At 37.2% G+C, this 27,880-nt stretch overlaps 1 protein-coding gene across 2 annotated transcripts; it reads left to right on the forward strand.

Annotated features, from left to right (window-relative positions):
• Positions 1–913: 913 nt before the first annotated feature.
• Positions 914–27,880, forward strand: LOC117417304 (insulin receptor substrate 1-B-like). Of its 2 annotated transcripts, none has more exons than XM_059034488.1 (2): positions 914–4,873; positions 6,604–9,410. In XM_059034488.1, exons 1-2 carry the CDS (start codon positions 1,642–1,644, stop codon positions 6,636–6,638), a joined length of 3,267 nt encoding a protein of 1,088 aa, XP_058890471.1. In that variant the 5' UTR covers positions 914–1,641; the 3' UTR covers positions 6,639–9,410. The 2 variants fall into 2 exon arrangements, with proteins under 2 accessions (XP_058890471.1, XP_033885245.3); XM_034029354.3 differs by lacking the exon at positions 6,604–9,410 and adding an exon at positions 26,821–27,880 and having other exon boundaries at positions 915–4,873.

Consider the following 27,880-nt stretch of genomic DNA (forward strand, 5'->3'; position numbering starts at 1 on the left):
AAATAAAATAAATAAATAAATAAATAAATAAATAAATACAAAAAAGTCCTGAAAGCAACTGGTCTACGATTCACACATTTAAACACATTCCCCAGAGATACTGGCAAAAACAATTAAATATTCATTACAATGTGGGATTCCACGTGTCTGTATGGTGTGGGCTCTTACGGTAGCATCTTTCCACAAACATCAGAAATACTGACAAACATCAAGATTAAAACACTAAAGCAAAAGCAATACTGGAAAATTTCTTTCTTAGTCCTCACGATTTTGTTTGTTTGGGTAAAGAATGAGCATGCATTACCAACGGCAGAACTGTGTTCAGTCTATTCTGCTTGCTGACAATCTTAAATAAAATCGCCCTAATTAAATATATGCTGGTACTGGTAATAATAGTGTACCATGGACATGACGCGCTATACTAGTGGCATAGCTAATATTATCAAACAAAATGCGAATGCAATGAGGACTGCTGACGTCAATATAATTGCATCATAATAACATCAAATCATATTACCATTTAAATAATGTATTAGTCGCTTACAACGTTACAAGATAAAATTAAGCACGCTTCAAAACTGGTGCATTTGAATTGCAAGCAAAAAACATGTTTACCAAGAAATGCATGCATTTAAAACAAACCAAAATACATCTATACTATTTAATCGCTGGGACAATGTACATAAGAATAAACCAAAGCATCTCAATGTAAAAACTGCAGAGATTTACAACCAGTAGTTTATAAATAACACCCTAACCTAACGTATATGAATAGCGTCTACGCCTCTTACTATGTTTCGGTTCCACCAAACTTTCAGTGGAATCGTTTTAGGCATTTCTTGAGATTGATGCGACTATTGTCCAATCAGGATACAAAGTGTTGCAAACAAGCCAGAAGTGGGCCCGGCTGGAATGTTATGACAGGGTAGGTTGTATCCACTGTTTGAACCGTCCACGCATTGGATGGTCACGTGGTATTCTCCTTTGGAGTGAGATTGAATCGACTGGAGGGGGGTTGTACTCACAGACACAGCGCCTTGTTATGGTACTGTATTCCAGAAACTGAGTGCATACAAAACGAACACGGGGAGAAAGAGCAACATTTTTTTTTTTTAATCGGAATTTAAACCTCAGAGTCACTTAATTATTTATACTGAAGCCAGAGAGTTTTTTTGTTGTTGTATTTTCATTAAACAAACAAACAAAAAAAAATTGGACTGTCACTCTCCTACAGTGTTATTGATAGGGCAAGCTAAATGGGGTCGTACTCAAACCGTGCTGGTTTTTATACTGCATTTGGAACTCCGGACTTATGAAAGAAGAAGCTTTTAATTTTTTTTCTGACTAAGTAGTGCAAATCTGACGTTTACGTTAGGAAAACATTTTTGTTTAAAATTTGAATCTTTTTGATATCGGGATGTAACACTCCGGCGCTTTAGAAACTGACTGGGCTGCTGAAAAGAGGTCTGGGCACAGTCTAGCGCTTGTTTTGCCACCGCGCTGTTGACTATGGTTTCCTCAATGTAGTTGATTGAAGAACACGCTGTTTATTAAAAAACAAAACAAAAACTGCATGTATTTTTCTTTCATCTGAAGAGGATTTTAATTATTTTCTTTTTTTTATTGCATTTTTGATACACCATGGCAAGTCCAACGCCAGAGCACGATAGTTTTTCAGACGTAAGGAAGGTTGGTTACTTAAGAAAACCTAAAAGCATGCACAAGAGGTTTTTTGTGTTACGGACTGCAAGTGTTTCGGGACCTGCAAGACTGGAGTACTATGAAAATGAGAAAAAATGGAGACACAAGTCTGGGGCTCCCAAAAGGTCTATCCCGCTGGAAAGCTGTTTTAATATCAACAAGAGAGCGGACTCCAAAAACAAATACCTGGTAGCTTTATATACTAAGGACGAGTACTTTGCAATTGCGGCGGATAATGAACAAGAGCAAGACATTTGGTATCAGACATTAGTGGATCTTCACAACAGAGGTAAGGTTCACGATTCTGCTGGGAGTAATGGAACTGGGGAAGGGGAAGAAAATTACGGGGATGCCACGCCAGGTGCTGCTTTTAAAGAAGTATGGCAAGTGATTTTAAAACCGAAAGGTCTGGGGCAAACGAAAAATCTAATAGGAATTTACAGATTGTGCCTGACCAATAAGACTATAAGCTTTGTAAAACTGAACTCTGATGCAGCCGCTGTGGTTTTGCAGTTAATGAACATAAGGAGATGTGGTCATTCTGAACATTTCTTTTTCATCGAAGTGGGGAGGTCCGCAGTTACTGGACCCGGGGAGTTTTGGATGCAAGTGGGAGACTCGGTTGTAGCGCAGAGCATGCATGAAACAATATTGGAGTCGATGAAAGCAATGAGTGAAGAATTTCGACCAAGGAGTAAAAGTCAGTCATCTTCCAATTGTTCCAATCCTATCTCTGTGCCTCTCAGAAGGCACCATCTTAGCAACCCACCCCCTAGTAAAGTAGGACTCAACAGGAGATCAAGGACTGAAAGTATTACTGCAATTTCACCTGCTGGTCCAGGTAAACATAGTAATTCATTCAGAGTTAGAGCCTCCAGCGATGGAGAGGGGACCACGTCCCGGCCAGCATCTGTTGATGGGAGCCCTGTAACTCCCAGTAAAACTAGGACTCATTCACACAGACACAGAGGTAGCTCCAGGCTACATCCACCATTAAATCACAGCAGGTCTATTCCTATGCCACCTTCACGTTGTTCCCCTTCAGCCACAAGCCCTGTTAGCTTATCCTCAAGCAGTACGAGTGGTCATGGGTCCACCTCTGATTGCCTTTACCCTAGACGCTCCAGCGCCTCTGTCTCGGGATCCCCCAGCGATGGTGGATTCATTTCTTCTGATGAATATGGTTCAAGTCCTTGTGATTTTAGAAATTCATTAAGGAGCGTTACACCCGACTCTCTCGGCCACACCCCTCCTGCCAGGGAAGAGGAATTAAACAATTACATCTGTATGGGGAAGTCCAATCTGAGGCCAAATGGACATAATAGAAGTCACCAGCGCAATACCCCATCGCGGGTGGAAGAAGCAGAATTAGAAAAAAGTTTTAGAAAAAGAACACATTCGTCGGGTACCTCACCCCCAACCATATCCCATCAAAAGACTCCATCACAGTCATCCATAGCCTCATTGGAAGAGTACACAGAGATGATGCCAGCTTATTCTTCCAGCCGCTTGTCCTCTTATAGGCATTCTGCATTTGTGCCAACTCACTCATATCCTGAAGAGTGTCTGGATCTTCATATTGAGGGCAATAGAGCTAACAAGACAGATGATGGCTACATGCCAATGTCCCCTGGTGTAGCTCCTGTTTCTAATAAAAGTGATGACTATATGCCAATGAGTCCAAAAAGTGTGTCTGCACCACAACAAATCGTTAACCCAAGGCAGCATTCAAGAATGGACTCAAACGGTTACATGGTGATGTCCCCGAGTGGCAGTTGCTCTCCAGACCATACAAACTATGGCAAAATATGGACCAATGGTGGAAATCCAAAACTTTCTGTGGAGAGTAATGATGCAAAGGAGGTTTCCTGCAATGACTACATAAATATGTCCCCTGCAAGTGAATCAACAACCAGTACACCGCCAGACTGCTATTTTAATCCAGTTGACGATCCACCGAAACCTATGTATTCCTATTTCTCGTTACCTCGGTCATTCAAGCATGTTCAGAGAAAAAATGATGAAAGCCACTTGCGCCTGTCTGTGAATTCAGGACGCCTAGTATATGGAGAGGATTCGTCCTCCTCGACAAGCAGTGACAGTTTAGGAGGGCAGGAGAATGGACAACAAGTGGTTAAGCCTGAGAAAGTTGATGCTTATGTGCAAACGAAAGGAAGGCTTATTCGTCCAACAAGACTCTCCCTTGATAATAACAAGGCCAGCACACTCCCACGGGCACGTGAACATCCACTTCCACCTGAGCCAAAAAGCCCAGGGGAATATGTCAACATTGAATTTTGTGACAAATCCTTTTCAGTTAGTTCAGCTTCATTATTCTCCCCTATGTATGCAGAGACCATGAGGCAAAGGCAGAATTCTTCAGAGTACATGAATATGGATCTAGGAGCCCATGGTGGCAAGCCAAGTTATTCAGCAAAATCTTCAGTAGGTACTACAAGTTGTGCAGCTGGCTGTGCGGAGGCTGCTGCTGTTTCCCCCACTGCTTCATGCAGAGGACAACAGAGCTGCGATTATGTGAGTATGCAGCTGAGCACCACCAGCACAGGCTATACAGAATCACCAGTGATGCAAAACTACTCAGAAATTGCCACTGGAGCTGCTAAAACACCCCCCAGGTCCATTTCTCCAAAGCATGAAATGGTCCCAATAAATATTGTTTCTGATGCTGCACATGTCAGTTTATTGGGCCAGGTATCAGGTACAAGTGCTTTTACTAGGGTAAACTCTACCCCAAACCGGAATCAAGGTACCAAAGTGATCCGTGCTGATCCCCAAGGAAGAAGGCGGCACAGTTCGGAGACTTTTTCTTCTACATCTGCTGCTAACGGTGGTGTGAGTTTATCCTATGTAGAAGATGTGAAACGGCATAGCTCTACATCATTTGAAAATGTCTGGCTCAAGCAAGGGGAATCTGCTGTCTCTGGAAGAAAAGAGCAGCAGCCAGGTGCCAGTAAAACAGCATTTGAAAACGGACTGAATTACATTGATCTGGACTTAGTCAAGGATTTTAACAACCAAGAGCGGACCTCCCTCCAGCCTAAATCCCCTAATCAGCCTTGTGGAAATAACTCTGGTGATGATTCAGGTGCTTATGCAAGCATCAGCTTTCTAAAACAAGAAGATGTAAGGAGCAACCCGGCAAAAAGAGAAGGTAGGAGTTGATTAATGTGCTTATACTGTGAACTCTTTTTCATATATTTTTATTTATTTATTTATTGCAAAAGGCTCCTAACAAATAAAAAGATCAGTGTTCCTAATATACTAATGAGGAACACTGCAGGGATGCATGTGAAGGATTACCCATTTTCTTCTTTTTTCTGTGTAGTAAAATAACATTGTATAAATGTTGACTTTTTTCAGTTTAATTGTGCATCATTAAACCATTTGTCTAGTTTGGGGGTATAAATGCATTAAAAAAAAAAAAAAAAGATTTAAGGTAAAAGGATCTAAGGCACTAGTAATAAAATGGACGCAGAAGCAATATATTGGTGGTGGTAAGTCTGTCATAACTGTCTTATCCAAAAGGTATAGCTGTTTTTTTTTTTTTTAATTTGTTTTTTTCCATTTACCATGCTCACACCAAACGTACAGTAGATGCCATTTTCAACAATGTTTTACACTTTTGAGGTTTGTTACATTGCGCCAGCCCCTTCAGGTTGTGAAAGAAAAACAACATGTTAATTTAAAATAACTAGATTACAGTTTATTATGAAACAGTGTCTGGTAACCTGTGGTTTTTAATCTGCTTAAAAAGGTTAAAATTGAAATGGAGAAAAGTCAAAGGTGGTATAGCACATACAATATTGTATAAGAAATTCTGAAATGGCACCACTGTAAAATACCTTCTATTTTATTTAATAAATCATTTTGATAGTGTGCCCAATTTTAGTTTAGTTTGCTACCAGGTTGAGCAGTATGTTTTATTTTTTTTTTCTGCAAGATATACAACATAGTTAATGTTCTAAAATGAACAAGAAAGTACTTTCTTGGAGCTGCAAACTATTTTAACACTAGAGCAGTACATCACAATCCTTTGAAATGATTGTCTCTAATGTGTTGTAATTCATGATTTGGGGATGTAAAAACATGTTGCCTTTTTTATTTAACCATACTGTACATAGTTTATCTGTAACTCTACTGTGGTGTTAATTGCAATAGGCAGCAGTGTAAAGCCACAGAGCAAGAAGTAAAAAAAGAAACTTATTTATAAAGAAAAATAAATAATGATATTCTCTTTACTTTGAGACTTGGCCACTACAGTATGCTCAGAGAATCCATTATGCAGCACTAGCAGTCATGAAAACAGTGACTGCAGTGTTGCGTAACCACAGTCTCAGTAAAGAGTGCTAATCCTCTGGGGTTGCGAATAAAATGAGTGCTAGGAGAAATTTTAAGGAAACAGAGCTGGATTTCTGTCATTTCTATACGGTGACCGAAAGTTTAAAAGCCACCTTGTTTTAGCTGGCAGTGTTTAGCCTACATGTGTCCGTAAAAGATGATTTGTTTGTTATTTTTGTAGCATCACATCGGATCTTTTTATTTAGTGTTGTGCTATGATTAAATGTACCCACATTTTATTTTTTTATAATGCAATGCTAGTTTATGAATGACGGAAACTGGATTCATGTGAAACGAGTGCTGTGTATTGTAATACTATGAAAGTGTTAAAAAAAAACAAAAAAAAAAAACACAGTTGGAATGGCTCCAAGGAAATTATTTTTGTTTAATTGTGCTAAAGCTGTTTAAAACCACTGTTGTAAATTATGTACCCTTTTAGTAGATATTGCTGTAGCATGGTGCAAGTAGTGCAGTGCATTCGCTGGTGCAGTGCTAAAGTGTGTGTTTTGAACCTTGGTCCATTGTCCCTCCCCCTGTGCACAGAATCCACTGAATCCAGCCCCTCCAGCACTGATTGAACTGTAAGGATGGATTTGTGCTGTCCAAAAAGAATAATGTGTTTTGTTTGCATTTATATTTTAATGTTTAGTTTATACATCAGGTGGATAATTTGTTTTAAAAACTCTCTGCTTAAATGTGCACAACACAGAATATTTGTTAGAAATTAAGAGAACATTTGAAGAATATTTACATACATTAAATTCTACTTCTATTGTAAAACATTATTTTGTGTACTATACAATTGGAATTTATTTAGTTATCGCTCCAGTTAGTCTTATTTCTGTTTCTTTTCCATTTTAAATTCTACTTATTAAAACATTTGTATCCATCTCCTATCTCTTATCTTATTCATGACAATGTTGTTCATCATAAAGCAGTTAGAAAGCAATGCTAGGGCTTTTGTGATGTCAAAGCAAATTATGAACTATGATCTTGAGAAGGTCATTCAAACTGAAACTCCAGTGGCACCATAATTGGTGCATCACCTACATGACCTGGCCACCAGCACTGGGGGAAGTTACAAACTATATATGGGTGGCATTAGAATGTAATGGGTATTTTTTTATCAGTAGCTATGTGTTGAATGGATGTGCTGCATTGCTTTTAAAGTTGAACTTTTTATACATGTGCATATTAGCTGCTGCATCTGTCATAGATGTTTAACTTAGGCATTTAATGTACAATATAAAGCATTTCTGGAAAGGTTTACAGTATTAGAATGACTTTATTGGATTTGTATGCTATCATCATCCATTGAATGTATTCACCTCGACAGTATGTACTGTAAAGCCTTAAATATTAAATTAAATTGCTGTTTTTCATTAAGTAAGCCGAATGGAGCGATAAATAATTAACACATTGATATTTTATTACTAATTTATTTATTTATTTAATTGCTACCCAGCTTCCCAAACAAGCACAGCTAAAATTATGCAAGTTTGTACTTGAAAGAGTTCACTTTGGAAGGTGTGCTGCATAAAGCAGGGGGTGAGGTTTATCAGATCGGGTCTTTTGAACTAGTTGTGGAATGTGCCTGTGGATGAGAGAATGAACAATCGTCAGCTGCTTTAAGCCCAAAGGCAAAATCTGGCTGGGTGAAATTGTATCGTCTTTGAAAGCCTGTTTCACACAGGTCTTTATTACGATAGACCCCTTGTGAAGTCACTTGATGGTCTGACACCATCAGAAACAATCAAACTATTGCATCAACTGTATTTTCTGTCTGCTGTTGTCAATAGGTACATGTAACAACTGTATATTGCAGGAAATGTTTTGCATACAGATGGAGAATTATATCACTCTACTGTTATTATTATTAGTTAGTGGTATTATAATGTTAATATTTGGTATATCTGACAGTATTTGTAGTTACTGGATTGCATATTAATCATTGCAAATTTTACTGAATCACTCTAATGCCCACCTTTTCCAGTTGATAATTTTACAATAAATTATATAAAGCAATCCCCTCTGAAATCCACCCTTTTATGTATACTGTTCTTGGATTGCTTTTATAAAGAATAAACTGTGTGTGAATACGGTACACTTACCAAGTGTACTCAGCGCTTTTCAGGGGAAACGTCTTCAGAACGTTTCTCTCTCTTTCACACTGGATGTGTGCTGAGTACACTTGGAAACGTACTGAGTACACTTCCATCTTTTCAAGTGTACCGAGAACATTTCCCTGTCACATTACACATCTGCAGTAGTACTGAGAACACAAGAAAATCGCATGATCTCCATGAAGTGAATGCTGGGAAGTTCTACAGCCATGCAGAAAATTATGGAGAAAGTCCTGATTTTGTGTGCTGCACTTCTGTGGTGTTTTGTAATAATAAAGTTGGTCATAATAAGGACATTTTGATTTAATTTCTTGTGACTCCCCACTCCTTCGCAACGTGTCCCTGGTTTTAATGTAGGAACAGGGTCGTTTTTTTTAATTTGCTCTGCATTGTTCAGCAGTGCGATTAAAGCCCCGTTCTTTCGGTCAACTGGAAAACTCTTTGAACACTTTTAGTAAATGTTTTATAAGAAAATTAGATCTACTGTAGAGCACAAATGTACTACCAATTTTTTTTGTGGAACAAGAAGATGCAGGTAACTTGGAAGTGCTAGCCAAGGTATTATAATCTATCTTAACAGTCTAAAAGCAATCAGACCTACAGTGAAGTTACCAGGAAGCAGGAGTGTATCCATAGTAGAAGTTGCATATTTTGAATCATTTTTACCCATGTACTGTATATGAAAAAATATATAAAAATGTAAACTTGAGATACTGGTGATTTGTAATGAACTTCAGTTAAATTATACTGCGTTAACATTTCTTTATAGCTCTTATTATGCATTTAAAATGTACACTACTGTTCCAAAGACCTGGTGATTACCAGTATAAATATTACATAAACTATTACATTTACTTAAATTGTTTACCATGCAGGTCTTTGTATTAATTACTTTAAATTTCAGTTTATGGAGCTTAAAAACGTACAATAAAACGGCAAGACCTTTTGATCTACCGAATCCATTCGGCAGCCTAAGCGTAGTAGTGTCCTTATTTCAACTTGACACTGTGCCTGGCTTGGCATCTGAATAAACCTCGTTGCAGGCCAATTCAGACACACAAGGCTCAGTAAAAAGTGGAAAGAATATTCTAATAAAATGAGTTGGATAGCAGACTGAGGGGTTGTTTTGCCTGTACAGGACACAAAAGGCTGTACACTGCATAGTATCCAGTAAAACAAAAAAAAATAATAAATAAAAAATGTATGGTGGAACAAGTTGTAGTGTCTTTTATGTATTGAAATAAATATTCAAACATATAAATAGATAAAAGGAAATTGCTTTCACTACAAGTGTGTTAATGTAAATTCCTTTGAAAAGGATGTTAAATCCAGATGCATCTCTTGGTTAAGAAGCCAGCCAACCAGTGCACAAAAAAAAGGTAACATCAGCACCATGGCAAAGCACATGCATATTATTATTATTATTATTATTATTATTATTATTATTATTATTATTATTATTATTATTATTATTATCACTCCCTTCCTATAATCAATAATTGAACTATTTTATTGTCCCTGGCGACTGAAATACATCCGTCACAACATCAGTCTAGTGAACTGCTTTCCAAATGTGATAAAACCTGTTCACGGAATTATTTACAGCAAGTCATTGAGAGTAGAGTGGTTTATGGTGAACTTCGGAGATCTGTCTATCTGTTTTTACATATGTACCTAAGTCACACTTACAGTTTTTCTAACATACAGAATGGTGTATCTTATCGTGATAAAACTGTCACGGTCGGCTGACGGCACACGCTTTGGAGAACAAAGTGTGTTCGTCTTCGCTGCTCCCGAGTCAGCGCGGGGGTGGTAGCGGTGAAATGAGCCTAAAATAATTGGAAGAAATCAATTGGCGACTACTAGATTTTAAAAAAATAAATAAATAAACAAATAATGAGTATCATAATCTGGGCATATATGGAGGAACCTGTGTTTGTCTTCCAGTATTTATGTAATTTGCAGCCAGGGATGTTTGTGTCCTTTTTAGTAAAATACATCTATTGGATGGACTTGCACAATCAAATTAGATGGAAGGTAGTCCTTTTAGTATTTGTATTTTCTTTTTTTTGTTTACTTACATTAGTTGGGATTTGAGCACTGCAAATAAAACATGCGTTTTACAAGCATGAGAAGTAAAATCCTTGTAGCCCTAGATTTAGATTTTTTTTCTTCTTTTTTTTGCTTTACTTTGGAATAACTGTGGTTTGAAAATAAATGCCTTTTATTTGGGGAGGTGGGGTGGGGTAATAAACCTAAAATGTAATTTCAAATTTCTGGCCTCTATTGAAAAGAAGCAACAATAAACTACAACAAACTTATTAAAACCTTACTGTGTTTTCATTTAAATTGTAAACAACCTTCTGGAGTGCACATGTCTGGCTCCCTGTTGAAGCCACAGTGGCTATATGCCAAAAGCCATATAACATTATTCCCAGAAGTGCTTATGTCCTTATATTTGAGGTCACAAGATCGGCAATGGAAAGTTTTCTGAAGTATTTTTCTGGCATGTCACTGTTTCAGACTAGTAGTTTAGGTGTTCTTTGGCTTAATTTGAACAGAAGTCTTGGATTCCAGGCCAGAAATGGCATCCGTGCTGAATACAGTGCATCTGCTAGTCATCTATATGTACCGTGCTGTAACCTGATCTGAAAATGCTACCACAGTAATGCATTGGTTGATTACTTAAGTGGTGGGTGCACTGATGTCATTGGCATGCTGAGGTACATATTGTGCTATTCAAATGAAGACTTGTACTTTTCTATAGGGGTTCATGCCTGTGTAGCTGTACTGTTTAAAAAAATAGTAGTTACAAAAAATGATGTAGTGGAAACAACAGTAGATAATCACACAGAACAAACGTAATAGAATACTGAAAATGTAAGAAATAAAACCTTAGGAAAATGGTAGATGATATAACTCCATTTAATAGCCCTGCATGTAGACCACTACAGTACCTTTTAACTAGAATTTAAAATTTATATATGAAAAACAAGGCTTTACCAGGAAGCAATTTGTATGATTTAACTCAGTGAAGTAGGCTGAACATCTGGACCCTGAGAAGGCAGGAAGCTTTTCTTATGATGAAAGGAATGGTATTTGGCATCAAGTGAATTCTGGTATGGTAAAGTATTTTGAATACAAACCTATGCAGTATTCCTTTTTCTAAGGGACAGTCAAATATGTTAGTTAAAAATGATTACAGTAGGTATCAGCAATCAGGTTCAATAGAAAGGGCACTGTATGAAAAGTGGATTTCCACACCCTTGATGTACAGTATTACTAATGATAATAATAATTATAGTTGTAGGTATTTAATTGTATATATGGAAGTTATGGATAATTACATCTGTGATTAATTAAACCATTTCTGACACTGCATCAAAAACAGTATGTTGTGCTAAAACATGTCTCTGTAAAAACAAAGAGTATGTTGTTCCAGAAAAGACAGGTGACAACATGCTGTTATACATAGCCAAAGAACGCAGTGACTGACATTACTTTTCAGTGTGTGTGTGTGTGTGTGTGTGTGTGTGTATATATATATATATATATATACAGACACACTCATCCGCCCTAGGTGTCAAGGTCCTTAACATGTCATTTTTCCTTTCTTTTCACCACTTCAAAACATATTCCCCTTGTGTTTGTTCCAAACATACAACAAGTGCTGATATTGGAGTACTGTAATTGATTTTGTATGATACATCTGGCTGTGGGGAAATTGGTCCTTGAGCCTTCAAGCGGTAAACCAGACTCCAAACAAAGAATTTCCCAGTGTTCGATTGCGATGGGAGCCTATGGTCAGTGTGTCTTTTTTAGAGACATCTTACATCTGAAAGAGAGAGAGAGAGAGAGAGAGAGCGAGAGCGCGAGAGAATATACAATTTCTAATAATTGAAATAAAGTACTTTTAGACCAATACTAAAAGTTAACAATCTTTTTTTTTTTGTTATTCATAAAAACAACCAATTGTCCCCAGACCTTTTAAAGGCATTGATCACCTAGCCCACTGCCTTTAAAAGTATTTATTACAAAACTTCTGGTTAACAATGTTGCATGGTCAGTTGCATGGTCAGATTCTTACAGCTTTATTAACTGTTCCCGTTTTTGATTGTGGCGAAAATCTTTTGGTTCTTCAGTTTTTTTATTGATTTTTATTTGCTCTAATTGAGGATGTGTGGATATTTGAAGTACATTATGCTTTTGGATATATTTTTGCATCCTGTTACCTGTGATGTAGGTCACATGGTCACTTAAAGCTGAACTGCAACAGAAATCAATAGTGCTAAAATATCTGCATATTACTAAACAGGGAGTAAACTATAAAGTACAGTGTAGTAGTATTTAACTTTTGATTTCCATTTTTAGCAATACATTTCAGTTTCTTCCTGTCCATTATTTGAAGAGGCTAATAGAGCAGGTTTGTGTGGTAAGTGGCTGTTGGACAGCTCTGTGGTGTAGAATGCATTAAATATGTGGGAGGTGCTCTGTGGAAGAAATTAGTCGGTCACCCAGTCAGCTAATCACTAATTTTGGCTTGATGGATGTTGAACCTACCTCGTGCATTAGCTATACTAATAAAGGATCTTGAACTGTGCCGCTTCTTCACACAGGGGTTGTATTTGTCTCTATCTGTGTGGGAAAAATGGTGCTAATGCTATATACTGTAGTTAAAAATAATCGTTTTTTAAATCAAACGCTGCACCTGGAGCGCACTAGGTGATCGATTGGATGTTTGTCCCTGTAAGTGATGCAGTTCATCAAGAATTTACTGTAGTATTTGTATGTGAGATTTCCAAGAACGTCAAGTTTGGGGAAAAACATCAGTGTTCTGGGTTCTAAATTTGAATTGATTTTAGAAGGTGGGGAAAAGATTGTCTTGAAGTATTGAATCTGATCACTTGAGAAGAGTGGCGAAAGATATCCCCCAGACTTCTGCAAAAAGCATTTACACTCCTATGATGAATTATAGGAGAACAACAAGGTCATACCTCAAGTATTATTGTCATTATAATGTTTTATTTTAACTCCTTGGTGTGTTGTTATTATTTGCTGTACAATTTCTATAGATGTATGCATTTCCTCTTCTAGAATGGAAGTAGTTAAACTACCTGGCTTTGTTATTGAATACAATCCCAAATGTTGGCCTTGCGACTAGACTATTAATGTTTTGTTCTTGAGGCATACAGTGCAGAGCGAATTAGATTAAAGCTGAGGCAAGTTGCTAACATAGTGTCATTCTGCGTCATCTTTAACATGTTGGTGATACATATTCATACCAAGTGGGTACAAACTTCAATCAGCCTTTTCATCGAGCAGAAAAATATGCAATGCAGTCAATAATGACTCCCCAAGGAAATTAATCCAGTGTGTGTTTCCCTTTCACCATCCCAGCATGCTCCCCAAGAAAATGAAGTCCCTGCTTGTAGGACAGCTCTGTTTTTTCTCTTCTTTTTTTTGGCTGTTTTTTAATCTTGTGTGTGTGAATGTGTAGCAGCTTTACCGTATGTTTCATGTGTGCTGCAGCATTGCTCTTTGCAGCTGCAGGCTCTGAATGTACTTCAGCAGGAAGAAATCACTTTAGCAATAATCACTTTTGTCAGTTGTTAGTATGCTGTTTAGAAAGTAAGCATATACAGTGGAAGCCTCTGCCAGGGTTTTGTATAGGGGTTCTGCATTAGGTCCTGTTAACCAAAAGTGTCAAGTGTGCATTTTATAAAATGTTCAGTTGGGGTCTGCTTTTTTTAATACAGAATGCAATGCAAACTTTACACTAAATACTAAGCAGACAAGTATAGTAGGTGTTTTAACCAGATACAAATGTTGTTGATGGTTGTAGTGTATGTTTAAAAGTATGCTTTCCTGACATTTTTTTCTAACATAAGTACAGTAAATATTAATATACTCCAGGCAGGTTAAGATAAAATAATTAAGCAGAAGTTGTTTCTGAAATGAGTGCCAGAAATCGTCCTATTTTATGCTGGTACATATTCAGCACAATTTGAACCAGCTGTGTTCTCTGAGCTTTAGAGAAATATGTTGAAGGCGGCTATCTCTGACGCAAAAGCATGCCAGATAGACACTGGTAACAGGTTACACTTTCAAGCCTCATCTGTGTAGCCCAGGCAATTCTGTATTAATTGCTTTAGCAAAAAAGACGTGGCATCATTTTTTTAGTAGTAGATTGTCTGCCCCAACATTTTAATGCAATCACACTACTGTAATACTTTCAGTACCTTTCTGTCCATATTACACAAACCATTCAATATAGAAAATTCCTGTACTATATTCTCAACTGTTTGTATTTATTTATTAATTTTAAGACTGTATCACTGAGGCTGTTTTTTTTACCTTGCAGTGATGTACTGATGTAGGTTTTTGAGTACATTTGTGTTCATGCAGTACATCTTTTTATTCAGTTGTTGGATCTCTTTTTCACTGGTACAAACTGGATTGCTTGAAATGACTAGGATGGCATTTCACTTCTGTGATCATTAAGCGCAACGTTGAAATAAGGGTTACTGTATCATATAACCCAACTTCTTATTAATTTTAAAGATCTGCCTATAAATGGCGTGCACCACGTTTGTATACATTTCAGCTAAGACTAATTGATGTTACTGCGGTAACCTGACTACTTGATTGAGAGATTTGGGACACAAGTGCTGCAAGTGTAGAGAGAGAAACAATGACTATAGTTAATAAAATACAGTTAATTAGTAACAGAGTAGGTTGTACTCAGCCTGGTATTGTACAGTACTTCATATTGCTCAGGTTGAAAAGCTTTCACTGATACTCAACCTGCAGTGTAGCAGTTGTTTGGATGTATCGTCTCTGGCTTTTGGGGAAAACAAAACAAAAATAAATGTAGCTTAGAAAATGATTTCTATTTCAAAGTTTAAATCTAGAATTCTATACAAAATGGCAGCTACTTTTGGTTTCAGGAATTGATTCCTAGTTGTTGGCATGTATGTCTCAACATTAAATGAAGCACTGGATAATGTTTGTTCTTAGTCTTATTATCTTCTTGCAATTGCATAGAGTACTGTATGACTGCAGAGTTTTAAGGGATCACGCAATGGAGTTTGAATGCATCAGTTTTCCCAAGCTGGCAGCTGTCCTAACACAAAGCACAGAAGGAACCTCATGAAGGAGGAGCTACAAAGGGGGCCCTGTAGTGTTGACCTACACAGAGTGGAGATCAGCTCCTCTCAGAAGTCAAAAGCAAGTAGCTGACTCGATCAGAATCCTAATACACTAACATTAGGCCATGTTATAAATCGGAAATGAAAAACGGTAAAATTAGACTTTTATCTGTGTTCTAGTTTTAAATGGGGGGGGGGGGGGGGGCTCTTAACAAAATTACAATATTTGTGCTAGTAATACATTTTTGCTAGTTATTTTTTTGTTTATTAATACCTAGTATTATGACTTCTATTGTTTTAAACTGTGGAACTGAGTTCATGAATTTCATCAATATGTTTGTGTGGGCTATATAGCATCTACAATTATCACAGTCCAATGGTCTGATTTTGTGGAGCTTCGTGTACTGAAAATATTTCAAAATTTTAATTATTTTTCCAAAATGGATGAAGCCGCAGCCTTGGTGCTCCACTGTACCATGAGCTTCTGTAGAAAGTCAACAATACCGGTAGTTTAGATTATTTAAAAAAAATGGTCTGCAGTAAAGTTTTTGTCTTGAACTGAAGATTCAATATAGAAAATGTCGTAATGTTTATGATACATGGTATGCAAAGCCATGTGCTCGTAATCTAAAAATGTGTAAAGCACGTATCTGTTCACATAATAGTTAGAATTACCTTTGGAGTTACAGCTGTCCTAATAAATAAAACCTATTTGGGCATTTCCACGCTAACGGGGTGCACAAGTGTAACACAAAGTTTGAAAAATCAAGTTCATTATGTGATGTTCATCATCTTCTTATCTGCTCTAGAGTCTCAATGACATGGAATTATTAAAGGGAAGATAACTTTTCATGTTGCACAAATGTTGCAGGTATTTGAAGTTCATCTCCATGCATGGTAAAGCTGCGAACGAGGCATGAAAATAGCCCAAAAAATTACAATTGTGTTAAAATTTTGTGTATGGCTTGTTATTTATTGACATTTTATTATGAAAAACAGTCAAATATGGGAATCCAAGGTATTCTTTATGACGTTTTAATCAATTGTATGCAAGCAACACAAATCGAATGCCTTTATCCAAGGCGACTTTGTGAGGGTGTGCCGAGTGGCTGATGTTAAACAGGGAGGATGCACAACCAAAAAATCAGTTAAAAGAAACAAATACTTTATTTGTGAACAAAAGTAAGCTTGTTCTTTAAACAAATAACTATTTACACTGATACTGGATCAAATCAAACAAAAAAAAAACACGTTGGCAGATAACACAATCCTTCTATACCTAGGCTACCACACAGGGCAGGTACTAACCTCCAGCCCACCCAGAGCTCCTCATACTGACCTCCTTTATAACTTATCTCAGGTAGGTCCCTTCCAACAAAACCATTACTGGGCAAACACCAATTCATCCAGATTTATTATTATTATTATTATTATTATTATTATTATTATTATTATTATTATTATTATTTACTCAATAAGAATGCTTTACTTCACATTCATTTAAATATAAACTCAATCTTACCCTTATTAAATTTACCATTATTAAAATAATAGAGTTAAACAAGGTTAAAATTCCCCTCTATGGAAAAGGTAAGCACGGCCCCAGAAGAACATCGCATATGAAGCATGAGCCTCAGGCACGCGCTCCCCTTTCCATACAGACAACAGCCTGCCACAGAGAACAAGAGGACGTGCATTACCTGCACTCCTTAAATCCAATGGTAAGCGCCATGTCTATAACTAATTGTTAACAATCCTAAAACTCACAACTCCTGTATGTATAAGCATTTTCATTAGCAAAGAATAGCTACCCAAAATGATACATCACACTCAAAAAAAAAAAAAAAACAACAACAAATGTATAACTGCAGATTTCATTCTTATGCCATTCCCAGATTCCTGACAAGCAAATACACACAGATGCCCTAAAACCTAACCTCAAACCCAATGCCTAACCATTAAGAATTACACTATATAACACATTTTTTGTTCCTGGGTAGTAAGTGTTATTTCCTAATTGCTTATGCCTCAAAAGTATAGAAAATGGCTATTATTCCCCACAAACTTTGCTTTTGTGACCAGGACAGTGATATTTTGAAATTTACCTATTTCCAATGAGAAAACGGGTGAATTTGTGTCTTTTCGTTCACATAAAGTCCGAAAAAAACAACATATGAATCCAAATTAACATGTATTTATACTAAAGTAATACAAAAATGACTACAAAAGATTTAGAAGTGAGTAGTTTTTCGAGATTTACGATTATACTGTAAATCACTTTCACGAATCAGCCCCCAAATGTAGTCTCCCATCATGTTCTCGTTATACTGTCCTTGGTAGTGGCGTTCAAAGTCCAGTATATCCTGGTGGAAGCGCTCGCCTTGCTCCTCCAAGTACGCTCCCATGTTCTCCTTGCATTTATCAAGATGAGCATCAAGGATATGGACTTTGAGGGACATCCTACAGCTCATTGTGCCAGATCTTCACCAGAGTCTCAACCAGCTCCACATAGTTTTCGGCCTTGTGATTGCCCAGGAAGCCCCGAACCACTGCGACAAAGCTGTTCCAAGCCTCTTTCTCCTTACTAGTGAGCTCCTTGGGGAATTCATTGCACTCCAGGATCTTCTTTATCTGTGGTCCGACGAAGACACCGGCTTTGACCTTTGCCTCAGACAGCTTAGGGAAGAAGTCTTGAAGGTACTTGAAGGCTGCCGACTCCTTATCTAGAGCTCTGACAAATTGTTTCATAAGGCCCAATTTGATGTGCAGTGGTGGCATCAGCACCTTCCGGGGGTCCACCAGTGGCTCCCACTTGATGTTGTTCCTCCCCACAGAGAACTCGGTCCTCTGTGGCCAGTCCCGCCTGTGGTAGTGCGCCTTGGTGTCCCTGCTGTCCCAAAGGCAAAGATAGCAGGGAAACTTGGTAAAACCGCCTTGGAGACCCATCAGGAATGCCACCATTTTGAAGTCTCCTATGACCTCCCAGCCGTACTCATCATACTTCAAGGCGTCCAGCAAGGTCTTGATGCTGTTGTAATCCTCTTTGAGGTGCACCGAGTGAGCCAGGGGAAGAGATGGGTACTTGTTACCATTATGGAGCAGCACGGCTTTGAGGCTCCTGGATGAGCTGTCAATGAAGAGGCGCCACTCATTCTGGTTACAGGCAATTCCGATTGTCTCGAACAGACTGGTCACATTGTGGCAGAAGCAGAGCCCATCTTGACGGGTGAAGAAGCTGGAAAAAGGTTGGCGACTTGCACACTTTCATCCAACAAGTTCCACTGCTTGAGCCTAGACGTCAAAAGCTCGGCATTGGACTTGGTGAGACCTAGATCTCTAATCAAGTCGTTGAGGTCTTTTTGATTGGGGTAGTATGGGTTTCTCTCCTCAGCTCCACCTCTGAAATTGTCATCTGGATCTACAATGTCTTCCTCGCTCTCTGACTTGCTGCTCTCTTCTAAAGACGGCTGCTCTCTCTCCGGAGGAGTGGGTACGGGGAGCTCATGGCAGTGTGGCACCGGGGCGATGGATGAAGGAAGGTCCGGATACATGATAGCAGGTGCATTCTTGCCAGTCCGACGTTTGGAAGGGTCCACCATGCAGAAGTTGCAGTTGCTTGAGTGGTCAGTGGGTTCCCACCAAATTCTTGGGATAGCAAACTTCATGGCTCTCTTTTCCCCTCTGTACCATCCTACAAAAATACATTTATTTCACCCATGACTAATGTGTAAGAGATTCTCGCAACATTTTTCATATATGATATATTTTTTCAGTAACATTGAAAATTGTAAAACATTTTAAAATTAAAAACTTTTACAATTTTAAAAATGTTAACACATTTTATAACATAAAATTCAGAGCAACAATTGTCCATCTTACCTTCCAGAGTTTTGTTGCAGTGCTCGCAGGTGAAATGAGGTGCCCAGGGTTTGTCTTGATCCCCGACAGGCATGCCGAAATATGCCTTGTAGGCCTCACACATCTTAGCAGATGCTTCCACGGAGTACTTTTTCGCTCTTGTCTTTATAAATTGGCCGCAGACATAGCAAAATGCGTCTGCCGGATGCTTGCAGCCTCTTGATGCCATCTCAGAAAAATGCAGGTATGTTTCCACTTAGGCAGCTGGAACTAAACTGAACTGGTGGGCTTAAGGCCCCTGTATTTATACCTCTATTTATATTACTGGAATGTTCTAAAAAGTTCTAGAAGTTACTCCAAGTTTACTCAGCACTGAATCTATCTGGAATGTTCTGGAAAATAGGTACATTTCAAAATATCACTGTCCTGGTCACAAAAGCAAAGTTTGTGGGGAATAATAGCCATTTTCTATACTTTTGAGGCATAAGCAATTAGGAAATAACACTTACTACCCAGGAACAAAAAAAAAAAAAAAAATGTTACACGGTGTTATCTGATGTCCTCAGGACACTTTCTAGGGGATATTCCCACAGCGGGACGAACCACGTGGGGTTGCTTCTAACATGCGGTGAGTTTCAGCGTGTGACGTAATTTAGTCACCAGGCTAAACACGACACACTGCAACTAGTGTAGCAGGCGCTACGTTCTGCCAAAGATGATTTGCTTTGTGAAATTGGATTTGCCGGTGCGAGGAGGCAGTTTTTATTTTGTTTTCCCGCTGACCCCCAGCAATGGCCTTGGGAACCACTGCTCTACACTATATCTCCAGTGTGTGCTTTATCTAATTTTAATATTTAATCTCAAAGAAATCAAGCTGCAGCTTGTCAATTTACTCATTTACACCTGTGTAAAGTTTTCGTTAGTATGGAAATGCCCATTTTTGCTCTCTCTGTTGGGAAACACATTGTGCTACCACAATAAGACACCCCCCTAAAACCAACACTCTAGCAATCCACCACATTTTCTGATTGATGTTATCTAGCATCTTAAATGGAAAGCTAGTCTACTATGTTTAAAGGTATTTTCTGAAGTTTTTGGCGAGTGTGGGCTTCAGAATGAGGTTTTAGCCCCGTATTGCAAAAGAAATGGTTGCCTGGAAGCTGCGTCAGAAATATACAGATCATGGCAGCTGCTGAAGAAATGCCCGCTGATACAGAGGCTCTGCAGACCACATTAACAAGGTCACATCAGGAGCTTGCAGTAAACTGTGCTGCTGCAGTAGCCCATTCCTTTAGCACCTATTGTGCAATGCACTAGAGTAACACATAACACGTGATTCATTTGAATTCGAGCAGTTTTGACTTATTATCCATTTACTGGAAAGGTGTCTTCTTAAATTCTTTTTTTTAATGTAGGTATGTAATATTGACACTGATCCATTTTTAGAAATAGTGCACTTACCCCCACAAAACTAACCAAACAGATCTGACATTCTTCTAAGGCACATATTCCGTCTAGAAGCTATAATGTAGTGATAATTGACTAACAGAAGTTCATAGTTATGTTTTTATAGTACATCAGTGGAACATATACTGTAGCTTTCGTTATACAGAAGTTTAGAGGAGGTTTGTTTATATAGTCTTCATCCAAGGGCATTATTTTTTTATTTGTATTGGAATTCTTCTCGTCATGGCTGCCCAACAAACTGTAAACACTGACATGAAAAATGTGACACTTTTTGTTCAGTAATTTAAACATTGCCTTGAATGTCGAGGTATTTGTTTACATATACTCTGCGGCTTTTAATTTTTATACTCTACAATTTGCGATTTTACATTTGGTTTTATAAGTAAAGAGAGGCAAGACCTAAAATCAAAGCTCTATAAAATCCTGACAGTCCCTTCAAAGTCAGTAAGCCATGTATTGAAACCAGGACCAGGATGCTTTTGCATTTTGTGCAGTCAGTAAATGTCAGTCTTCATACTTTATTTTTAGGCCATGTTTATATTTTTATGTCAGAGGTTTTTAAACACAGCTCTCTGGTTCCTTTTCATTTTCACATACCAACATTAATTCAGCTTCACTGTTCAAAAGATCTACAGGATTTCACTTCAGAAAAGAGCAACCATCGATTTGTATTATTGTTTTTCAGCATAATAAAATATGGTGGTGCATTGAAGTCAGCTTTCTAAGTTGAAGTGTGTCAGTGTTCATCAACCCTTAACAAGAATGAAGAGTGCACCTGTCAATGCCAGATTTACCTTGAAACACGCAGATTTGGTAATTTGACATATGTTCTCATCATAAAGTTACAGTTCCCGTGGTCAGGCATATCAAAAATTGGACATTTGGAATGTCAGGTTATTGTGTGGGAGTTTATACCGCCCATTGCTTACTGCGGGTGAATCACGTCAACACAAACGCACCCGTTCTAAGTGGTGGCGACTATGTATCATTGTACCCCAATGTAACACAGGCCAATCTTTGATCTGAGAGTCTAAATAACACATTTGTTTGTCTTTCTACTGTACCTTAATGACATTCATTATTGTAGTTAATTTTGGCAGCTGTATAGATTTGAGCTATCTAATCTTTCATGTGGTTTTAATGAAATGCAATTGTATTTCATGTGAATGGATCTGCTGGTACTGTAAGTGCACAGCCAGGTGACAGGTGTGTAGCTTTTTATACAGAATCCCTCTCTTTTGCTGCCAGCTAATGGTTTTCATAGTGATACTTAAGGGAACCTATGTAATCTCCAATAACCTCTAGCATCATTAGAAGCAAAAGAAAGTCTGATTTGTTCTCTGTCACACACACACACACAAAGATTTGTTAGAATCAAAAACATTAAAAATATGTGTTCACTTATGTACAGGTGAGGATGTGGGTGACTACTTCATTTTAATTTATTGTAGGATAGTGCTCAGGGCTGGTCTTTTTTTCTTGTGTGCCAAGTGATTTTTATAATGTGATCCTGCTTTTAAGCGCATCTCTGCAAAGTATAACCCATCCTATTTTGTAAAGCACATTTTTTCAGATTTTTAATATGCACTTTAATATATAGATTTAGCTGTAGTTATGCTAAGATTCTTGTTGGAACTCCCTGTCAAATGGATTACATGCATGGCTGCTGTCCCAATAAATTATTGCAGGAGACACTAAGCTTGCCTGAACCAGCAGCAGTAGCTACAGCTGTCAGACAGGGCAGTATTTCATACTCTGAGAAATCTGTCCAAATTAAGGGAGGAAGGAGAAGCCAAAAGTGTGGCGGATAGTTCATCAGCAGGAATCTTCGTCACTTCACTAGACAAACCCTATTATTTTTGGACTAATGGGGTTAGAGGTGTCAAATCCAGTGTAGATATTGTACTATACAGTATGAGAGTTAGATAAAAACCAAGAATCTACCTGCAGAGTTCCATAGAATGCCTATCTGAGAATCTGTAAACCATTCTGCACCAACTTATCAGTGTGCAGTGAGCACTCATCCACATTTTCAGCAGAGGTGTGAAGTTCATCTAAGCTACCATATAAATTACCTTACTCTTGAGGAAACAAATGTTTCTCTCCCCTTGGTCCCTAGTGCATTGACTCACCTCTTGGACGTCTGCCAGAAACCACTCTGAATTTCAGCTAGTGCTGCATTCTTATCAAGTCAGATAGAAACTTAGAAAGGTGTTTGGAAATAAATTCTTTAAAAGCAGACCAGTTGTTTTAACAAGAATCTGGAATAAAGGTTATAGAGGAAGGGCTGTACTGTTACAGTCAAGGCTGCATGCCATTCAGGCAGACTAATACCAAAATAACTGCTTGTGGGGAGAAAAGTGGAACAACACTCCATGTGCTCCATCTCCATTTTTCCAAAGAGAGCAATGCAGAATATGTTTTATATATTTTATTTCCGTGTCTGTATGTTTTTGTTTGAGTTATGCAAGCTTTTTATATATTCAGACCTGTGCAATTAACGTTAAAACTTAATAAACAGTTTATTAACAATATATGTTAACATACAAAGTTCTTGGTTTGTTAGCAACTGCCTGTTAATTATAGCTTCTCACTGTGACACTGTACTGTAATTGTTGACTTTGGCTCCTTTCTCAGTAGGTGGTGTCCGTTGCCTCATAAGCAGCAGCCAGCATCGTGCAGAATTGATTGTTTTCCCCCTTTTTTTTGTTCTGAATCCTTGATGATAGGAAGCAACACTAAGCATTCAGCACTAATGAGTCATGAGGGAACACAGGAGCAACTGGAGCCAACCTCCTGGACCAGGCTCACATTTTATCACTTCCCATGAGAAAAACAACAGTTTTATTTGTAATAAACCACTGGAGGTGTCTTTAGAGGGTCCTTTTGATCTTCTGAATTACAAACTGCAGACCCAAGGTTGGATAACAAAAGGGATTGACCGTTTTTAAAAAGGAAACATCTGTTTAGGGATTTCATTTATTTATTTATGTCTTTATGCTAACTAAAATAAAGCCTTCCCATAGTGTATTGAAGTGCTGTTTGAAAACCTTAGTGTTCTTGCATTCTTAATAAATGTGAACCAAAATTGTGTGGGTTCAAATTGTCATAAATAACATTACAGCAATTAAGTAAGTACATATGTAAATATGTTTAAGCTACAGTAAATATACAGTACTGTTGAATTGCAGCATAACAAAATGCAATACTGTACTAGTTCACAAACATACAGTAAGTGTATAGTATGACCATTTTTGGTGTACAGTGTAAGTGGTTTCTGTGACTCTTAAACAAATTAAGTCAACCACATTTTCAGATTACATTGCCAAGGCTTTCAGTGCAGTCAAGCAGTTGTATTCAATTACCACCCATAAGCATCCATTTCAGTTTAGATTACTTTACAACAAGCAGAAATGGATACTGGAGTATATGTGTGAGTCATTATGTTGAAATAAATACAAAATAAATGAAGTAAGTCAACTGTCTTTAGTTTCCACTTGGTAAGAATGACTTTAATAATGTTACATGCTACTGTGGCACCAGATATGTACAAAGAAGTTTGATATGTCTTTTTAAGATAGAGTGCATTTTGAGTCCTGTAGTTATCTGGGCTGTATTGATTATTTATAAAGTAGTCATGTTTTCTATTTTAAGGACTTTTTAAATTATTATTATTGTTTTTCCAAATGCAGTTTCAACTTACTTCAGCTGGTACTTCCATTAAACCTCTCTTATTCCAAAAACTTAGTGTAAAATATTATTGTCGGTTGAATCCTCTACAATATTGCCTGGAGCATAGGTCAAGGGGCTGCTTAATAACAGGCAATGGAAAAACATGACGTAAAGGTAGTGTTGAGGCTGACAACAAAAGCTTTCACAAACAGTTTTTATACTGGGTGGCTGGTTAGGGCAATGTCTTTGAAAAGATAGAAACTACAGTGAATTCTGGCAGCAACCTTTATCCACACAACACTTAATAGTTTATGTTACTCCTGCCAAAACATGTACAGAATGAGTCCTGGAGTTGTTGTTGTCTGTGCAAATTGATATGAAAACTACACAAGTGCAGTACCACCATTTAACGTCAGTACCACCTTTTAACATGTTGCGTAACTGTTTTAGTGCATTTTTCTTGCAATACTTATTAATTGCTTCTTAAAGTTTATATCAAATAATCAGACTCTCTTACTAATCCAGGTGATAAGTACAGTATAAAACCGAGTATACACAGGTTTTCCCCATGACTGTGTCTGCCAGCAAATTATGTCAACTGTGTAAATGATCCTTACCTCAGCTCAGCACAGTTCTAGCACTCTGAATTAAAACACTTGTCTTGTATACAGTTTTATGGGTTGTTAGGGAAACACTGGCACTTGTTTGTTAGAAACGAGGCTGACTCCTCTTGTAGTCTGGTTATTTCACTCTGCACTGTATCTGCTTTGTAACTAACAAAGGACCCATTCCCTTTGTTGTACCAGTTTCTTGCCTATACTGTAAGTGGTTAAACAGACAGAAACATACACTGAGTAATCAGCATTTTTTCCTCAGAAGGTGATCATTGCAGTGATACAGTACTGTATATATTCTACCACGTCACAGAAAAGACAACATCTAAAATTGACACACACTTGGTTAATCATTTTGCCTGCACCATTTAAATTGAGAATATCCTCCAGTATCGCAGAAGCCCAATAAAATAAATAAAAATAAATTACCATTGCTAAATACCAAATATGTGCTGGTCATTGAAACAGAGTAGTTTTAATTGATCTCTGATAAACTGGGCAAATAATTACATTATATTTATATGAGGAAACAGAACCGAGGCCATGTAGTAGTACCCTAGCTTAACAATATTATCACGGTTGTATAAAATGGGTAGTAAAGTAAATAAATAAGTAATGGCATTCTTTTATTCTCTAAAGTCAATAAAAAAAATATGTATTATATAAAATATAATCACGTCTAGTAAATATTTAATGAAATATCATTGTAAAGATAAGAATTTCTACTGAACACAAACTCTTAATTTCTCATTTTTAACAGTGCAAGTACATACAAAATGTTGGGAATGATTTGAGGCTTTTAGGCCAGTGAGTCCCTTAAAAGTATGTGTGTCCTATGATCCAACTCTGTGTGCCAAGTTTAAAATAGTAACATGGGCAATCCTTATCCATTACATTTGTGATTTTATAAACTTCAATGGTGATTCAAGTTTGTAAAAAAAAAAAAAAATGGTGTGTGAGCTGTATGGTGAAATTTAGGATATTAGGCATTTCACGTAAAAGGTTAGCAGTTTAACAAAAATACTTAAGCAGGGAAGGGGGTTTAAACAAGGCTCTAATAATGTAAGATACATCAAATTTGAAATCTAAATTTATTTATTTTTTTTAGATGAAAATTATTGATTGGGTATTGTTAAACATCTGTTCAGCTATGCACAAATACTACTGTACCACACAAGTCAGTACCTGTGATGAATAGCTGGCTACTGTACAGTGTATTCCAGCACTAAGTGAAATTAAACCATGCGCAGGTCACCCTGTACTCAAGCAAAATAAGCATTTGTTTCCCCCCAAATTTAACTGTAACATCTAGAATATTATTTTCAATTCACATTGAATGGTTGCATAAAAATACAAACTTTGAATACTATGGAGAATTTCATAGCCTTCCTGGGATAGGCTTTCCTTTCACTTGGAGGGCCACACAAAGAAAATTCTGTTTCTCTGGCAATTAGAGAATGTAGGACAGGAGACCTTTTCACATTCTCTTTACTGTGACTCTGGAAAGTCTAGTTTTATAGGAAAATAACTTCTGTTTACCAACCTTTTAAGAACATATTAAACTACAGAAATCCTTTAAAGAAACATTCAGCCACATATTTAACTACTAAACATTCAATTTACTTTTGCAAAATAACCACAGCTATGAAGCAGCTTTGGTAATTCAGCATGGCATACTTGTGTTTGCCTGGAAAATATACCTTTGTCTACGTAAGTCCAACACAACACACTTCTCTTTTCTGTAACATACTGGTATTTAAAAGCTCCTCACAATGATTAATTCATTTTAGGCTTACTTATAAAAGTCTGTACCACTTAGTGTGTGTTTTTTATACCATATTTTGATACCCTACTAATCCCCCTTCTCTTATATTTCAGAATGATGACTTTAAAAGCTCAGCAAACCTGAGTGATGGGTACCCAGACTGTAGATTTCTTCTATGCCATAACCCAGGACCTCCCCTCCACCTTTCAGTTGATGGTACAATGCATTTGGGTTACATTGTTTACTTAGTATAACCTCAGGACTTAGTTGACTGAACTGCACAACACATTTTTGCCAAACAAATAGCACTGTGACACCTGAACAACCCATCTGCTACTTAACAGAAAACTGCTCTATACCTAACACAAGATCACTATGTGAATGGGTATACTGTAACACATAAATGGACACTAATATATATATATATATATATATATATATATATATATATATATATATATATATATATATATATGTTTGTGTGTTTTTTTCATTTGCTGCTGACTTAATGCAAATCATCATTGTAAATTATTGAATATAGAACTGTCATTTTAATGTTTGTCTGAGAGTATTAAATATGTAACATTTCATGATTTATATCTATCTTTTTTTTTTAACTGAAATATGACTTTGCCATGCACATCTTTTATTGATGTGTCTGAGGTATTTTATGTTCTGTTATAAACAGGAGGGAAAATTGCTTAAACTTAGTATGATAAGGATGGATTACGGTACTATTCTTGGTTTAAAATTGTAGTTAATACATTGTATAATCTAAATGATAGGCCCATGTGGCCTCTTTGTATACTCCCATTTACTGATAGGGTCACTTGTAACATAATCCTAATGAGTTCTTTCCAAAAGAATTTTGTACTCTTGTATTTCTTGTAAAACGATAGGCTGCATTAACTAAACTGAAGCTGAATTTACTGTACACGGTACTTACAAGTGTCAGCAACTTGAGCCCATCCATTGCACAAGAGACGCAAAATTGAAGAAATACTAACATGTTTTAACCATGTCTTCCACTGTAATATAATGTAAGAAAAACTAAAAAAGAAAAAAAAATCTCTGCAAGACAGAACTCGCCCTGGAATAAACAATGTGGAGTTTGTAAATTCTGGAAATCTTTCTGTAAGTAATAAAGTAGAAAATGTTTATCTTTTTCTTTTA

The sequence above is a fragment of the Acipenser ruthenus genome, chromosome 12 (assembly GCF_902713425.1).
Source record: "Acipenser ruthenus chromosome 12, fAciRut3.2 maternal haplotype, whole genome shotgun sequence".
Taxonomy (NCBI): domain Eukaryota; kingdom Metazoa; phylum Chordata; class Actinopteri; order Acipenseriformes; family Acipenseridae; genus Acipenser; species Acipenser ruthenus.